The following is a 19,911-nucleotide window of genomic DNA, read 5'->3' as shown; positions in this document are numbered from 1 at the left end:
TGATTGCAGTCAGTACGCAGCAAAAGAAATTTGATTGTACATTAATGCGTATGAATTTGCAACAAGTTAACCGTACAAAAACATACAATAAAAAAAAATGCCCCTAACCCCAACGTCACAGGGGCAAAGGCTAATTGTACAAAAATGCACGATATGCACGAACAAATAAATTCATAAGAATTGCCACAGAATAGCGTTAAATTTACTTTTTTGTATGTACTACTAAGTTATTTTATATTAATAAATAAACATCTTAAACTGTTTAATACAATGTTAAAGCAACACTATGTAGTTTTTTGACCTTTAAATAATGTCTCTAAAATTATTTCAGTGATAGAACAACTTTTAACTAGACAAATTGTACTGTTGCTGCAACCTGAGCAGCCTCCTAGCTGCTACAAGCACACTCTGAAAGTGGCGGTGGAGGGTAGGAAACACAGCCCCGCCCCTCCCCGTCTGCAGAAGAGTGTCTGATACCAGGCACTGTTGCGCTTTTCAACCACATGGGGGAGCTGTAAGTAATTTTTACATGGAAACTACATAGTGTTGCTTTAATAAATTGTGTAACGTTAAGAAGGATCTCTTGACAGAAATGTAATATAATATAAATAACTATATTATCAGGAGTGTATAAAGACCTTACATAAAGAACTGTATTGTTTTTATTACCCTAGAATGAGCCGTTTTTATCTACATTACCTGCGGGGGCGCTTAGATGGAAGTCGCCATTTTGTGCCGCCATGTTTTACACAACCCAGTCTCATGGCAAATCGTGTTATAGTCACAAAATATTTGATAAATTTATTCTTGTTATTGACACGATTTTCAGTTTTTTTTATGCCATTGAGCACGTATTTCTATAAATAGTTTTTTCGTGTCTGTGGCACGACTTTATCGTGTCATTGTATATTTTGTTTTCTGCTTTTTCCAAATTTTTTACCATTGTCGCTTGGGGTTAGAATGCCTTTCTGTGACATTTCAGACATCCTACCCCAACTCTAACCCCAACCCTAAGCGAGAATAGTTTCAAAAGCGGAAGAAAAACATGTAGAAACCAATACATCAAATTACATCCTAACCCAAACCCCAAATCTAACCCCAACCCCAAGAGACAATGATTTAAAAATAGTAAGAAAAACAACGAGAAAACAAAATCGCTTCACTATGCGTTTCGAATAGGAGGGGTGAGCTGTGGACTAAAGGGCTCGTTGTAGTCGTGCGTAGGTCATACGGTGTAGGTTCCATGAGGGTTTTCATTTATACTTTTGCGTTGCCTTCCGCGTCGACGTGCAAACACACCCCCAATCCGCTGGTAGGCAGTATCCACACAGTATCCATGCGTGTAACCACAGTAGCAGCGTGACCGTCAAAAAAGAAGAAGATGCTTGGCAAGTTAACCCACAAACGAAGAAGAAACAGCAACTTGTGTATGATTTGAGAAGACCAGCAATGATGGAAGTAAATAAACAGCGACTTTTGACGCAGTTTGAGTTAAATCACTCCTCAACTTGTCTCATCTTTGTTTTCACCGTCACAAACGGAAATATCTATGACGCAGTTTTTTTACCTGATGGGAGGGGTTCTGGTGGACCAATCACAGCGCTTGTGGTCCGCGCAGAACTGACGCGCTGTTAAAAATTTGGGAGGTGCACGTCAGGCTACAGATAACCTATGGCGTAGCGCTTACGCACGACTATAAATCAGGCTTAAGCCGTTAATTGCAATAAAAAGTCTCACCACTAGATGCCACTAAAAATCTACACATTGGTCCTTTAAATATTTGTATAAGTTTCTTCTTGTATCGCAAAGATTTAAAAATATTTAAAATTTCATGTGAGGTCCTTGAATATGAGTGTGTGTGTTTGTGTGTGTGCACGTGCGTGTTTGTGTGTATACGTGTACTTGTGTAATCACATACCCCTGCGAGTTGACTGCCAGCCAGCATGAGTTGTGTGTGTTGTAGAGTATGCTGAGCTGTTGGAGGTGGAGGACCATGAACACTGGTCATCTCAACAGCTTCTTCTGCTTTAACCTAAAAACACACACATATATAAACACATAAATAAACAAAAACATCAAAAGTCTCTGCTTTAAACATAAGACACAAACACAATAGAACTGTGCCACACAGGTTTAACCCATGAAAGATATATAATAATAATAAAAATAATAAAGATTATTATTAAATAAATTATAACACACTGATAATATATACATATAAATAGTCAAGTCAAATTTATTTATATAGCACAACATTAACACAACCACAGTTGATCCAAGGTGCTTTACAAAAGGTTGCATTAAAAGCAGCAAATTTAAAGATATAAATAGAAAATTGAATAATAAAATAGAGATAAAATGTAAATATATATAATAGTAAAATATATATATATATATATATATATATATATATATATATATATATATATATATATATATATATATATATATATATATATATATATATATATATATATATATATATATACACTTAAATTTTGTAAATTTTTATTTAATTAATAATGACACAAAGATGTCAATATGATAAAAGAGGGAAAAGAAACCATCTAGGCTACTGTATAACAAATCAAATCCAAATCAATGTAATAAACAAGCTGTAAAACACACAAAGTACATAACCATAAATTAACTTTCAGTAATAGATGTGCTTACTTACAGCTTTAGATGGAGAGCAGGAGTTAAACTGGTTAAGGAGTTAGTATGAATCCAGTAACAGGAGTGTCTGGACTAATGCAGCAGTCCCACTCTCCTTTATCAATCCCTCCCTTTTTTATTTACCATTCACGTGTCAGATCTCTCTCCTTCTCTCTCTCTCTGTCTCTCTCTTTCTCTTTCTTTCTTTCTGTCTATCTCTTTATCTATCTCATGTATTGTGTCTAACATCTAGTTAGGAATGCTGAAGTACTAAAGAAACCTCATTTGCATATTACCATCTCAACGTAGATCACCTGAGGTCATTCGTGTTAGTAAACAGAGATAAAGGGTAAGCGTTAGGTAACACACCTTTGTGTTGCTGGGAGCAGGAGACATACAGAAAGGGCTTGTTTTCATAGGCTGGGTCTAAATAGGACAGACAAAAGACAGCTTAAACAGACAGCAATAAACATTAGTACAAATTACTGTGTTATCTGTGATTATCACACGGCTCTCTAAAGTGCTTGATTCTGATTGGCCGTCGCGACATTCCAAGGTATGTTATTCCGAGATAACAATCGCCTGAAACTAATAACTCACAGTAACCCGGATGCTGCAGATCATTTTGACAGGTACAGTTTAATATTACACAAAATAAATAAATAAATTAATTAATTAATTAATGTCTTAATTGTATATGAAACTATATTTACAAATGATTAAACCAAAAAGTGTGTTCGTGACATTTGAGCGTCTCGTCTTAAAACCGAAAGTAAACGGATTTTCTTCATGAAAGGTCTGCATTCGTTAAAAATTAGTAAATAAAATATTTTAAATCAATAATGCTCTTTTCCTTACTTATGAGGTAAACAGCTGTGCAATAAGCATGATAATTTACAGACAGACGGTTGTTATCGCTAAATAATAATCCTTATCACCTGTTGGGGCTTATTTCTGCGATAATAACACTGTTAAATTTTGTTGTAAAATTTTTGAGTAAAACAACGCCTAGTAGTAGGTCATCTAGGTACTTTCGACTACTGTTTTTCGACTACTATCAATTCGGACATACTACTCGATTCGCCTACTGCTTTTCGCCTACTATATAGAATGAAAGTAGACGGTTTCGGACATGGCCAAAGACTTGTTAATGTTTAAAGGAAAACACCACAGTTTATCAATATTTTACTATGTTCTTACCTGAACTTAGACAATTTGATACATACCTATCTTTTTCAATGCATGCACTTAATCTTTGTACAGCGCCTCGTGAATGTGTTAGCATTAAGCCTAGCCCCATTCATCCCTATGGATCCAAACAGGGATGAATTGAGAAGGCACCAAACACTTCCATGTTTTCCCTATTTAAAGACTGTTACATGAGTAGTTACACGAGTGGCACAAAATAAAACTTTTTTTGGAGCCATAGGAATGAATGGGGCTAGGCTAAATGCTAACACATCCAAGAAGCGCTGTACAAAGGATAAAAGTGCATGCATTGAAAAAAGATAAGTATGTATTAAATCATCTAAGTTGAGGTAAGAACATAGTAAAATATTGGAAAACGGTGGTGTTTTCCTTTAATGTTCATTTAACTTTGAACAAACTGTTGCCAGTAAATAACATAAATTTAAATCTACAGTAAGTTACTGGCAAACAGCGACATAAATAGAGCAAAAAGTTTTACAGTGAACCATCTGGCTATACATCATTCCTTACTTGTATCTGTTTTTTATAAGATGTCTATAAATACTAAGCAATCTTAAGAAAATGTACAAAACAATGAACCTATTATGTACAGGTGTCAAAATGTAATTAAAGTATCTCTATATACATCCAAGAACATGTATGTGCAATATAAATACAATGAATCAAATGTTTTTATGTACACAGTATTTAAAGCAACACTATGTAGTTTTTTTTACCTTTAAATAATGTCTCTAAAATTGTTTCAGTGATAGAACAACTTTTAACTGGACAAATTGTACTGTTGCTGCAACCTGAGCAGCCTCCTAGCTGCTACAAGCACACTCTGAAAGTGGCGGTGGAGGGTAGGAAACACAGCCCCGCCCCTCCCCCTGCCTGCAGAAGAGTGTCTGATACCAGGCACTGTTGCGCTTTTCAACCACATGGGGGAGCTGTAAGTCATTTTTACATGGAAACTACATAGTGTTGCTTTAAAGACCACAAAGTGTGAACAGTTTCACTGTAAGTTTAATTTATTAATGAATTTACGATTTGCATGCAAAATATTTTTTTAAATGCAATATGTTTAGGAAGTTTAACCCTTAAAGTGCACAATATCTGAAAAACGCTTTGGAAAAGAGAGTTGGGTTGACTACCAAAAAACACATTGTTTTCCTACTAACCAACATCGTTGCTTTGGTTGTGTATGTGTGGGGCGGGTCTATCAAAAGAAGGTCCAGATTCTATTGGGGTAGGGGCATGTTTGTTTAGGTGATTTTAAATGTCAACATTGGCTTTCAGAGATTATGGACCCTGCCTTTAAATGCATGAATGTCATTATCACCAATCATTATTACATATTTCGATCTTTAGCAACCCGGACATATCTGGGTCTTTTGCCGATCTCTAAATCTTCCTCATTAGTAAAAAAGCTATTGTAATATTTCATTAACAATCAAGGAGCACAAATGCAACAGCTGCTAAACACCACCTTTGTCAAAAACGAGATAATGATATATTATTACCCCAATGCTCTCGGCACGTATTATATGTTTATCATATAATTTCGTTTCAAATCTGCTTAATCCCGCACTAAAGCCATTCAGAAATACCTGTTTGTTGCAAAATCCATTATGAGTCTGATAAAAATGCTCATTTACAAGAAAACGCACTTAGAGGGTTTTGCATGTGAGCTTTTCAATTACAAAATGATAAAATAATATGTTGCTTTGCTTTGACATTTTATTTGTCATTAAACAGGTGCCAAAAATATGCTGTCTCATGAGAACTCGTACATATTTTACGAGTTGGCTTATTTGTATTAATTCATAAGACCACATTCGTAAGTTTTTGTACGATTTACCTTGACCCCTGTGATGTTGGGGTTGGGTGCGGGGTTAGGGGTTGGGTTTCATTGTTTTTTTTATACAAATCGTATGTTTTTGCACAATTAACTTCGTATGAATTGATACGAATTAGCCAAATCGTAAAATATGTACGAATTATCCTGGCTCTCTAAAGACCCAAGATACACATTTAAAGGTTAAATAAATGCCAGCTGTACACAACTTACCGACTCCACACTATGATTCATAGTTAATGTTTGTATTTTACCAAAATGATTATGTTTTTGTCTGTACACAGAACTTTGCACCACTAATCCTTTAAACCTAGATTGTAACAAAATATACAACATATATTTTTATGTTACTTTAACTTAAAAAAAATGAGATAAACAATTTCAACTTGGTTTTATAAGTTATGTCATCTTTTCACAAACCAAAAATAGTAGGTTGAATTAACAAAATTTTATAACTTCATGCAGTATTTTTTTTACAGTTTATATAACTACTCTATATAAAGTTTATTATATCAAATTTTTGTTTTCTTTTTTCTTTGTCATGTAAAGCTGCTTTGCAACATTGCAAAAAGTGCTATACAAATGTATTTGTTGAATTATACAAGTAATTTTTTATGTATTAAACTATGACTATAAAACTCATGGACATCTGAAGCTGATACAGTTCTGTAAAACTCTTTAAAATCGGTGGTGGATCAGTCAAATATTCATCAAATCTAGTGGAAACAATAGCTATGGTTTGTTTTATTAAAACACTTGAAGTGAATTGTGTAGATGTTCACACACCTGATCACCGGCCTCTGGACTGTTCCTCTCAGAGTCTGTAAAACACACACAGACACACACAGACATCAGGTCAGAGTATCGCCTCAGGCTCCAGCCCTTACATCAACAAAGCATGGTCTGGTTAGCCAGAGGCATTGCATTATTGGAATACCATGGAGCGTTTAACCTGAGTTACTTTATGCTGGTTTGTGTGTGTGTGTGGGGGGGATATCAGATTGGTGGCCCCTGCTGACTAAAGTGTTCTGTGTGTGTGATTCACACAAAATGGAAAATGTGAGAATTGTGACAAAACAAAATCTCATCACGCGCACAAACACATCGAAGAATAGTCATGAATCACAGTTCACAGGGGGGCGATGAAACACGACCAGCGAATCTCTCCCACAATATCACACGTGGAAATATTTAATCTTGACATTTGAATTGTGCTTTGACATTTGTAGTGAATATTATTATTAATGGCTAAATATTGCAGACATGCAGACAAAATCATATTAAAAAATAATTTTACCTGTACTGTCCATTAGAATCTCAGCTCCCGTCTTGTCATCTATTACGGCTTTTGACATCCTGATATCTGCAGAAACCAAGAGAGAAACTACCTGATTAACACTTATTACAACATCAGAAATCAATCATCCTTAGCAACATTTACTGTACATTTATATATTCATTCATACGTTTTCATGACCTTTTGTGCTGCTAATGCTAGACAGGAACACATAAAAGAGTAGCTGACAAAAAACACATCAAAATATCAAATATAGTTTAGGTTTTAGAAATGTGTAGGTTAAAGCGTGTTACAAGAAGTGTAACTGGTCACCATTACTTTGTGTTTCCCGATTTCAATCACCTTTCAGTTTTTGCAATTTACTTATTTTCGTGGTATGACACATGACATGAAATTGCAAATATGCCATATTGTCTATTATTATTATTTTTTAATTCTGTTAACAACTGTTTTAAATGAAGGGAATTTTATGTCAACTACCTGACTACCAACAACACCCGAACTCATTGACCTAAAATTGATCAAAAAACAACTCATCACTATACAATTTTAAATACTTTAACACATCAAAATAATAAATAGCAAATATAATTTAGGTTATAATGTATAGGGTAAAGCATGTTACAAGTAGTGTAACTGGTCACCATTTCTTTTTGTTTCTGATTTCAATCACCTTTCCATTTTTGCAATTTACTTATATGTGTGGTATGACACATGACATGAAATTGCAAATATGCCATATTGTCTTTAAATTGTATTAAAGACCAAAAAACTAATTCTGTTTGTCAAATTCCATGTCAACTACATAACTACCAACTAGACCTGAACAAGTAGTGTAACTGGTCACCATTTCTTTGTGTTTCCGATTTCAATCACCTTATAATTTTTGCAATTTACTTATTTTTGTGTATGACACATGACATGTAATTGCAAATATGCCATATTGTCTATTATAATTATTAATTTTTAAAGATCATTTTCTGTTTACAACTGTTTTAAATGAAGAGAATTTCATGTCAACTACCTGCCTACCAACTACACCTGAACTGCTTAAAATGTAAGCATTTTTTTTACCTGAAATTAGTCAAAAATTCATCACTAGTCAATTTTAAATACTTTAACACAGTGGTTTTCAAACTTTGGGCCGCGAGATGGTGCCAGGGGGGCCCCGTTTTTATGACATTTTATGAAATGCATTAATTTATCATGAATTCTGTGTAATTAAACCTAAAAAAAACAAGGCTACTAACCAAAAGCAGTACTTTTTGTATAATTTAATGTTTTTTTTATTAAAATGTTGAGTTTTAGAACAGTTTTTTGTCACAAATTTTCTTTTGGGGGGCCGCGATGGAATGCACTGTACACAAGGGGGGGCGCACGCTGAAAAAGTTTGGGAACCACTGCTTTAACACGTCAAATATATAATATAATATAGGTCACCATTTCTTTGTGTTTCCGATTTTAATCACCTTATAATTTTAGCAATTTACTTATTTTTGTGTATGACAGATGAGAGGAAATTGCAAATATGCCATATTGTCTATTATAATTATTAATTTTTTAAGGTCAAATTCTGTTTACAACTGTTTTAAATGAAGAGAATTTCATGTCAACTACCTGCCTACCAACTACACCTAAACTGCGTAAAATGTAAGCATTTTTTTTTACCTGAAATTAGTCAAAAACTCATCACTAGTCATCAACTAGTCAATTTTAAATACTTTAACACATCAAATATATAATATAATATAGGTTATAGAAATGTGTAGTGTAAAGCGTGTTACAAGAAGTGTAACTGGTCACCATTACTTTGTGTTTCCGATTTCAATCACCTTTCAATTGTATGACACACGACATGAAATTGGAAATATGCCATATTGTCTAAAAAAAAGATCAAATTCTGTTTACAACTGTTTTAAATGAGGGAACTTCATGTCAACTAACTGACTACCAACTACACCTAAACTGCCTGAAATGTTATAATTTTTCATTGACCTGAAATTAGTCAAAAGACCAACTCATCACTAGTCAATTTTAAATACTTTAACACATCAAAATATCAAATATAATATAGGTTATATTATAGAAATGTGTAGGTTAAAGCGTGTTACAAGTAGTGTAACTGGTCACCATTACTTTGTGTTTCCCGATTTCAAATCACTTTTCAATTTTTGCAATTTACTTATATGTGTGGTATGACACATGACATGAAATTGCAAATATACTATATTGTCTGTCAATTGTATTAATTTTTTTTGTCATATTCCATGTCAACTACATGACTACCAACTACTAAACTGCCTGAAATGTTATAATTTTTCATTGACCTGAAATTAGTCAAAAGATCAACTCATCACTAGTCAATTTAAAACACTTTAACACATCAAAATATCAAATTTAATATAGGTTATATTATAGAAATGTCTAGGGTAAAGCATGTTACAAGTAGTGTAACTGGTCACCATTACTTTGTGTTTCCGATTTCAATCACTTTTCAATTTTTGCAATTTACTTATATGTGTGGTATGACACATGACATGAAATTGCAAATATGCCATATTGTCTTTAACTTGTATTTTTTTAATAAAAAAATTCAGTTTACAACTGTTTTAAATGTAGGGAACATCATGTCAACCACCTGACTACCAACTCATCACTAGTCAATTTTAAATACTTTAACACATCAAAATATCAAATATAATTTAGGTTATAGAAATGTGTAGGGTAAAGCGTCTTACAAGTAGTGTAACTGGTCACCATTACTTTGTGTTTCCCGATTTCAATCACCTTTCAATTTTTGCAGTTTACTTCTGTGTGGTATGACACATGACATGAAATTGCAAATATGTCATATTGTCTATAAATGGTATATTTTAAAAGATCAAATTCTGTTTTCATGTCAACTACCTTACCAACTACACCTGAACTGCCTGAAATGTTATCATTTTCACCTGAAATTAGTCAAAAAGCAACAAGTCACTAGTCATTTTTTAATACGTTAACACATCAAAATAAGTTAATAATTTAAACTTTCATAAGTTACAGCAACTTGCAGGCTGAAATGACTTTTTTACGTCCAATTTTTGTATACCTAATAATTCAAGACTTTACAATGTACGCAGTTTAGACATTATATGAAACATTGCTCTTGCTACACCCAACAATTGAATGAAAATGGCTAAATAAATTCACGATGTAGGTAAATGCAATTAACCTTCAACCCAAAATTCAATTCCACCATCAACCAAAATTCAGCATCCCGCTCCACAGCTCTATCCATCTTTTCTTTCTCCTTTATTTTCTATTTCATTGTGCTTTTCGTCCTGTTTGACACTCTCTTCATCCTAATACAGCACCTGCGCCACACACAGCGCAGCAGCAGCATGTCCCATCCTGCACAGCATCATTCATATAGATACACACACACGCAAGCACAGTACCAATAGCTGTTAATGCAGACGGGAGAGGATTTCATCCCGTGAGAACATGTGCACTTCACAGACGGATAACAGCTTTTCTCTTTCTTACTCTGGGTAAAATTGATGACCACCTTAAACCGTCCAAACAGTCATTTCCAAAAACTAATACATGAGCCTCTAGTTTATTTTTCCTTGAATTAGGTCATATATGTATATACTTCTTTATACTGTATATAATACAACATTTATCTTCAATAAAAGACATTCATAAACGGATATGCAATGTATGGAAGCAACCAAGCAGTGAAAAGCAGTAAAGCAATAAATAAACAAAAAATATTTTACTTTTCGAAACGAGTCATGCCAACAATATGTAAACACACAAATTTATAAACATTTTGTTAACCATTAAACAACCAGTTTGCCTACACTGCACATCCTTAAGCTAGTAAATGTAGTAATTTTAATTTAGTCAAAATGCTTCAATATAGGCAAATTAAATCTTAAAGAACCTTTATTTAACAAAATTCCCTTTTTGAACTGAATATATTTTTAATGAATGTTTCAAAAATGAAACACTGGATTGCTCAAATCTTAAAAATTCGCTCCGAAATCCTTCCCACTGCACTTAAAATACAAGGCCACAAATAAACACAAGCAATGTATAAACCCAACAGTAAAACTAGCAGTTGAATAAGCTGTATTGTATGTCAGTTAAGCGTGATATATTTCACAAATGAAGTATCACAGGTCGGTGTACTTGTGACTCACCGTAATGTTTTCCCTCTTTGAGTCCTCTGTACAGTCAATGAGAATAACTGCTTCACCCTATAGGTCGCTATCACGACTGTGGGAGATTTTTGGTGGTTCACAAATTTCACTATAGCTTTAGTCATAGAAGGCAAACTCGATTTAAAGCCTCTTTCCAACCGTAGCAAACGAAACCTCTCCTCCGCCACCCACCGCATTCGAGCCGGTTACTAAATTAGGATGAATTACTCACTGATATTGATAGTCAAATGAGAGAAAAGATTGATCACCTGCTTCCAGACAGTCACGCTGGTGAGGTGAACTGTAGATGGGCAGCACACTGTAAAATCACAGTCAACGTGACACTGAATTGTCATAACGTGAAGCCACGAAAGGCCTAGAGAGGCAAATACGACGCGCTGGTTACATAAAAGCGTCTAGCACTTCCTCCATGTGTCTGTGTCTGACTTAAGACCACCCATCACTTTGAAATTAAAGGTTACATTGAAAAAACATAGATGAAGCTCAACCTAAAACGAAAGCTCTTCAGAAAATATCAGAAACCAACACTATGATTTGAATATATTATAATGTTACAGCAATAATGTTTTTATTGCTAAAGAACAATATTGTTAAAAAATACTAAAGAGACAAGACAAGAAGAAGAGAGCAAAGTTTGTGCTAAAAATAAAACTTTTGGTTAAATTAATTAATTAAAAATGCAGCATGAAGTTAAAACAACTTGTCAATTCAATTTTGACTTTAAAAAAATAACTTAAAATTGTTTAAATTGTTTAACTTAATTTGTTATGATAACGTAACATAAAAATATATGTTGGTTTGCTGCATTTTTGTTTGCATTTATTACTGAAATTGTTTCAAATAGCTTACCTATTTTAGTAATAAAACTGTTTGTGTATTTTTGTATTACTTTAATAGCCCATTTTATATATTATACACTTATTTATGTATACATATCACTATATTTATGTATATTATTTTATTACTAGACTTCTTTTTTTATTTACGTATTTTGATATCAGGTAAACTAAAGAATTAAAAATAAGTTTTACAACACACTTTAACAGTAAATATATTTTTGAAGAAAATAAAATATTTTTTTACATTAGGTTTAAGCCAAGGTAGTTGTTTTGATAATGACTCATTAATATTTTTAGGATATAAAAAATATGAATAATTGACCAAAACCTTTAAAATATCCAACACGTGCTGTGATATCTGATCTATTATTCTGATGACACTTTAATTAACGGTTGGAAAAATGTGAAAGGTTTTGTCACATGCCATATATTGTGTATCACTATTACCCACAAACCTCTTTGCTACATGAGTCAATATAGTGTCATTCACATTTCCTGTTTAAACCTGTGGTATCACACACACGAAGAGAGAGAGAGAGAGAGAGAGAGAGAGAGAGAGAGAGAGAGAGAGAGAGAGAGAGAGAGAGAGAGAGAGAGAGAGAGAGAGAGAGAGAGAGAGAGAGAGAGAGAGAGAGAGAGAGAGAGAGAGAGAGAAAATCTTAATCAAGAAGCGTAACTTATGGCTGACTGAAAGAAACAAATTGACAAGTCAATTCATGTTCCTGAGAACTTTTAAATTGCACAATGAAACTATGAACAAAATTCACGAAATAATGAACCCATTTTCATATAGGCTATTACACATAATATTAGGAAGATGCATGAATAAAATGCATGTACAGGTAATAGCTTTGGACAATACACAGCAAATTTAGCAGAGTTAAAATCACAGTGTTAATGGAAATATAAAGATTTCGAAGTTAATTTAAAGTTCAAGCAGAAGGTCATCTCTTTTTACTGTAAATGGAAGTAAATGTTCAATAAATACAATTTTGATCAGTAACATTTGAGTGTTGTGAAGAGTTATGTTTTATAGTGCTGTTAGTATGAAGTTTAACATTAAGAGTCATGTGTTATTATCATTATTTAAATGCAGCAGTTGAGTTTAGGTCTTAGCCTCAGATGGAGCAATTCATATTCATGTTTTGGGGAGGGTTTTTTTGTGTGTTTTTTGCTTTATATGCTGTTTTAGTTTAAAATATATATTTTAAATCCGTTATTGTGTGCAGGAGATTTGCTTTGGGGACTTTGGAGGAGCACAGAAATAGGCCTACATGAAAATTTCTTGAGACGAAGAGCAATTTGATAACAAGTGAGTATTTTGTGCAAAACATAAATGTATAACTAATTTCAAAGTATTTTGTAATGTGTTCTGTATGTAAATATATTCTGTAAATATTAGTTTCTGTTGTGTTATATTTAGTTATTAGTTGTTTTTTAATAATGCATTTTCCCATTTATTTTTGTTTTATTAACAGAAAAGTTTAATATCCAGTCTGAAGGTCTGACTGAGGATCATATCACCTCCTTACAACTGGTTTATCATATTCTGCCATTATTATGTGAAGACCAACTTGGCTTTTGGATTGAAATGAAGTCAAACTTGTTTGTATGAACTAAAGCATCCCATAAACTGTGTTTATAAATATCTGTACTTTTGTTATTGGGAATGTGCTTTTTAGTTGTCCTGGGTGTTAATATAATTATGTCAATCTAATGAACACTTAAATGCATGATAGATTGAGGAAAATAAATAAATGTTTATCAGATGACATTTAAAAAAATCTTTAACAGTTTTATAATGAGAATGATTGATATTACACTGAAAAAATGATTCATTGAATTTAATCAATTTTTTTAAGGTAAGTGGTTGCAATCAATTTATTTAAGCTACATTTAAACAAAAGTTTTATATTTTATTTTACGTTACTAATCTTTTTTGTTTAAATGTAGCTTAAATAAATTGATTGCAACCACTTACCTTAAAAAATTGATTAAATTCAATGAATCATTTTTTTCAGTGTTGCTGTATTCTACATTTAAAAAAACTGTTTAAAAATAAAGTTTTTTGTCCCAAAAGTACTGTAATATGTTGCTATCTTTACATTTACCATGTTAACACCATAGGGTGTTACACCGTATTACACCGATGGAGTTAATTAAAAAAAAAATTATAGTTAGATTTTTAACTCTGCATAGAGTCAATGCTAACACTTTCAAAAGTGTTGAAATAACTCTACTGGGAGTGGACCCCATGAGACACTTTAAAGTGTTGAAATTAAGTCTTATAGGGGCGGTTTCCCGGACCAGGATTAGCTTAATCCAGGACTAGGCCTAAGTTTAATTAGGAGATATAACTAGTTTTAACAAACATGCCTTTCTAAAAACATTAGCATTTTGAGGTAAAACAAAGGGCACTGATATATTTTAAGATATGTCAGTGCAAGTTGTTTTTAGTTTGGAGAGCTCTTAAAAGTGTTTAAGTCTAGGACTAGTCTAATCCCTGTCCGGGAAACCGCCCCATAGAGTTATTCTGAGGTTCCAGATTTTTCTGTGTAGCATCTGCCAAATGCATAAATGTAAATCAGTACATTATTTACATTTTACATTTGAATGATTTGTGCATTATGAATGATTTATGATTGTAATTACTGAAAATAAAATAATTGTATGTAATAATAAGTAATAACGCAATTACTTTTATATTTAGGGGGGAATTACAGAGTCTGTATGCTTATAAGAAATGCTCTCAGTGCAGTAAAGGCAATGATGTGTTTTTGTATTAAGTGCTGGCAGGCTTTGTGAGAACAATTCAATTATTAAAAAACAAAACCACACTACCGTAAACCGCAATACTGTAAAGATTCCTGCCTACAGAAAAACCTTCATCATTTTTTAATCATATTTTCTCAGTCTAACATGAAGTAAAAACCAAGCGTAAATGCAGACACAGCAAAAACCACTGCCCTGATTGTAATAAACTTTATGCTTGGAAATCCTCACACAAGAACCCTGAAAACAAATACACAAACACGTTCAATGAAAATGACTCATAAATTCCTATCATGTATAAACAAATGTGTGCACATTGCTACCAGGTACATCATATCCAAACACACACACACATATATTCCAATCTCATGCATTCCTCTAAGGAGTTGCTCCTGACATTTCAGTGTAGTCCAGTTAGTTTTGATGTTCTCTCATTAGCAGGGTGTGTTAGTGAAGGCGAAGCTAATTAACCCCGCGGCCCCCTCTCGAGAGATCATTAGAGAGAAGAAAAACCAGAGAGACAGACATTGACTTACCTGGAATTCAGACATTTCGGCATAGCCGCCATTTTCTTAATAAACCACAGCCTTCTGTCTTACTGTCTAAGTCCATCAGATTTACCAGTGTACAGAACAGACATCGGCCCACGTCACCATGCTGCTATGAGACACCCAAGTCTGGCTTATAACTTGGAATTGAATATTCAAACCATTATTTCAATATTCAAGTGTAAACTATTGAAATTTGGAGACCCAAAGTTCTTGCCTGACAGGTTTTCAAGCAACCCTGTTAATCTCAAATTAATTTGTGCTTGACAGAAAGGAGACAATGAATAAGACAAGGGCGTTTAAACATGAGGTAGTCACTCTCTCCTAATTTAAGCATCCACCCACCCACCTGCCTCTTCTTTTCACCCCCAAATACCGCCACACTTCCTCTGACATCCTTTGAAGATGGGTACACATCGACCTACTCTAAACGTAAAAGAGTTATTATATAGAGACATAACTGAGATACAAAAGCTGTTTGTTTTGTGTTTTGTTTTATTGTGGGCAGATGTCAAGGTTGGTTTGAAGTGGTGTTGAATATTGTACGAGAAACGAGACTTAAAAGAAAGAGTGAAGCTCTTGTCAGCAAAAGAAAGTGCTGGGGTGGCTGGAAAATATACATCAGAAAAAGGAAAAACACACCTTATATCTCTCTTTCGCTCTTCACTCACTTCACACGCCTCTCTTTTCCACTGCTTTCTCTCTCAAGAGCTAAAATTACTGCGTCTGCCAGGCGAAAGTGAAACTGCAATGGCGGAAAGCGACCGCGAGGGGGCAGCAAACGCCTTTAATGTCATACATCAAACACCGGCTGCTTCACGCTAAACACACCGTAAAAAGCCTGATTATCCTATTCTGATTTATAAACTTTTATTTGCATTTTTTTACTTTTTAATATAGTTATATAATGATATGCGTTTAAGGATATACATTTTTATTTCAGTGTAAATAAGTCGTGTTTGTAAATTACCTCAGGATCATCAGCATAGCTGCACGTGCGGCGAACGACCGATCGATCTCTTCATCTCTTCACAACTTTTCTGGTAATTTTTGATCTGGTAATTTGTATGTTTTACGTTTTGTTTTCTCTAGTCGTCGTTTGTATTTATTTATTTAGTGATGTGTATTGTTTATGTTAAGGTCTGTGGAAAAAGGACATCCTGACGAAAATTAACCGCGGTTTTACTAACTGTTACTCATTTACTGGAGTTTAACTATGGTATTTGTGGGAAGACCATAGTAACCACACGTTTACAGTTGTCGTATTATAGTAACCATTATTTCACCACGATATTTGTGGTAAAATTATAGTGATACAAAACCGTAGCCTAATCATAAAAAAATAAAATTTTATTGTTTATTTTGTTAAGAAAACTATGCGTATTTAAACCACATATTAATATAAATTTATATATGTTTACGTAAATGTCCACATTGATGTTTATATATATATATTATCCCTCCTTTTTCGCCCCCAACTACAGACAGTACATAACATGAATGCATGCAAAAAGACTTTATAACAACTTAATTTATAACAACTACACATCCAAATAATTTCCAAAATTCACTTATATATAACTCAATCATAATTTCTAGTAGTAAAGTTAAATATCTTAAACTCAAATAAGTTTTTCTACATACCAACTATTTCACCATGCAATATCCAAGTTACACACCTGTCAATCAATTACCTGCATTCATATTAAAATATACACACGCCAACATGACAGCGGATGCTCCTCTGCTTTGCTCTAAGCCTTTTAACCCGCTGCTAATAATGAGTCCGTCTTCAGCATATGTGTGTGTGTATAACGTTCATGGTCACGGTCAGGGGTTTAGCAAGTTTTTGGGCCCCCTTTTATGTACCCCCAACCTCCTCGGTAACGCCTGTCAGGGCCGTGACAGACGGCGCGTGGGTGTGTGTGTGTCCGTGTGAGGGACTGAAAGAGGGCTGCTGGGTGGCGTGTGTTAGGGTCAAGGGTCACCCCGCCGCGCACCCTCCCTCATCTCCCTCCCCTTTGTCTTGGCCCCCTTAACCTTTGGGGAGGCCGGTGAGGGGGTACGTCTGTCCTGGAGGAACAGGAGGCGGGGTATATCTTACGGACAGCTCTATAAATAATGGTGGGCCGGTGTTCATAGACTAGTTGCGCTGCTCTATATAGTTTCTATGTAATTAGTTAATGGTGCAATTGATGAAGAGGCTGCCAAAAATGTGAGATGGCAATACATTAGCCGGTACGGGTAAGCTGTCTGTTTGTAATGTAATAGTTGACACCAGGAGGTCAAAAATGTATTATATTACAGCAATATCGGATCAATCGAGAATTCGGTCGTTCCTTTAATACAGAAAATAATTATTGGTTAAAACAAGAAGTGTGTACAGATTTTAATACGAACTGAAAGAGAAGTAAAAATGAATCTGTGGAAACGATAACATGTCACAGATGTTGTTGATAGAGCTTAACTTGTATTTAACCCAGACTATCCTTTTAACCCAGACTAATGCAACACTAAAACAACAAATCAAAAGATAAACATAGCGCTTTAAAACACACACACACCTATAAGAACAGCCATGACTCCTCTCAAGGAGAGATGCAGAGGCAGGTTATGGTGTTAAATTGTATCGCCTGTTGACCTGATTTAAAGACAATAGAGCAGAACAATAGAGGAGTACAGGTTTAAAATTCGACCTCTCGCTCTTTCTCTCACTAAAAGAAATTGCATCATATTCATATTCATCATATAAGGTTTTGTATTCAATTCACCTGATCATTCACTTTGAGACATGATACTATAGGTTATAATGGAAAATGCATGCTAACAATAGAAAGTACAGCATTTTATATTACCGGTAGTTTGGATTTTTATAATTGATCAAAAGACGCTTTTACGAAAAACATAACACTAATGGCATTATGCAATTTTGTCAAACATTTATGCTAGGCCTCAGTCGTGTGGTATATTTCCCTCATTCTTTCGGTATAACATGCATCAGTGCTGGTCAGCTGTGGTCATGACATCACTGGACATTACAGCTCGCCAATAGGACACCTAGCCACGTTGCCAGGCAACAGCAGTGAAAGACCTGCATCTATGTGTGTGTGAGCGTTTACAGTATGTGATAATCAAACTAAGAGCGAGAATTTTCTGTGATTAAGCAATAAGTTGGTCTTGACGATATTTTCTATTTAATATGGCATTTAAACATTTTACCACCGTTTACAAGAATGTACCGTAATTTTACACCACGGCTTTGTGAACGATACATTTGACAATGTTTTAATATAATTTTTTAAAAGCTTAAAAGCATTTCATATTTTTAAAGTCATCATTTTTTAAGAGATATCTATGAATATGTTTTTTTTTTTTTTGGTTAGCATTAAAGCATTTTGAATGCTAATATTTGCAATAGGTGAACAAACGTTTGGATAGCTAGGGGTGTAATTGTATTACTGTATTGCATGTGTGTGTTTTTGGGTATTTTCTGTGGTCACGTAAATATATTTGTGTGCGAGTTCTCTCGCGAAAGGCATTTGGTATTTTTATTTGTGTGTGTATGCGGGCGTCTCTCGCTTGGTATTTTGTATTAGTTTGTGTGTATGTGCCTCTGCGTCTACCGTCTCAGGAGTGTATATTATATCCGATACAGTACCTCTTTCGCGCACCACATATTTCTGGGCCGATCGATACCTCTGACTCCCTACAAGACAATAATCGCTCCTCTCTCCCCCCTCCCCTGTATGGCTACCATTATTACCACCCTCCCCGGGGGAACGCACGAAACAGGGAGGGAGGCCAACGCTTCCACCCTTCCTCCATCCCTCTGTCCGTCCACCCCGACCCTCTGTCCTTCTATTATTTTGCCTTGACACGAGGTGTCAGAGATGGAGGGATTTTGGAGAGGATGAGTGCCTGGAAGGATATTAGTCAAAAATGCAGGAAAAAGTGCGGAAAGACAAAGAGAGGATGAGGAAGGAAACGGACGCGTTTTGATTGTACAATAAAAGGGGAATGACAAGAGAAGGCAAGAAAGATTTACACAGCTGTCTCCTAATAAAGGATAACAGCAGATCCGAGGAGAATGGAGGGGATCAGCCATAGAGAGAGATATAATTATGACAGCGTCCTGTCAATCCTTTTGAAGTACAAAAAAAATGTGAATTTAAAACGAAATTAATTCCGGCGCAAATGCACACAAGTCCAAGTTCAGTAAGCACCGAAGCCGAGCCAATCTAATGTGTCCACAAATCCCATCTGGGGGCCGAGGACAGTGTCTGTCCGTGACAGAATCTACTAAGCAACTAAACAGCATGATGTATGTGTTATGGGGGACGGTAGATTGCTTGGTGTATAGGTTTATCGATTGCACTGGACTTAAATTGGCTCTCAATTAAAGAGAACACTTATTTGACCTCTTCCTCTTCGCCTTTCTTTCTCACCTATATTTTCCCCCTTTTTCTTCCGCCTTCTGCGTTCACTCTTTCCCCTGCCTGCCTCGGTTTCTGAGGCTACGACCTTAAACCTGGTCCGTCTCGGC

The 19,911-nt window shown here is 34.6% G+C and overlaps 1 protein-coding gene across 2 annotated transcripts in view; it reads right to left on the bottom strand.

The window, feature by feature from the left end:
* Positions 1 to 19,911, bottom strand: part of pou2f2a (POU class 2 homeobox 2a) — a 61,340-nt gene that overhangs the window by 17,942 nt on the left and 23,487 nt on the right. For both annotated transcript variants that reach the window (XM_073858557.1, XM_073858558.1), the window contains exons 2-5: positions 6,999 to 7,064; positions 6,488 to 6,522; positions 3,025 to 3,081; positions 1,919 to 2,032 (exon numbers count right to left, since the gene is read on the bottom strand). In XM_073858557.1, the coding sequence (XP_073714658.1) occupies positions 1,919 to 2,032; positions 3,025 to 3,081; positions 6,488 to 6,522; positions 6,999 to 7,064 (272 nt within the window). The remainder of the gene's footprint in view (positions 1 to 1,918; positions 2,033 to 3,024; positions 3,082 to 6,487; positions 6,523 to 6,998; positions 7,065 to 19,911) is intronic.

This window comes from Misgurnus anguillicaudatus, chromosome 20, assembly GCF_027580225.2.
Source record: "Misgurnus anguillicaudatus chromosome 20, ASM2758022v2, whole genome shotgun sequence".
Lineage (NCBI taxonomy): Eukaryota > Metazoa > Chordata > Actinopteri > Cypriniformes > Cobitidae > Misgurnus > Misgurnus anguillicaudatus.
Note: the sequence above shows the minus strand (reverse complement) of the source record. Positions and strands in the feature narration are given on the sequence as shown.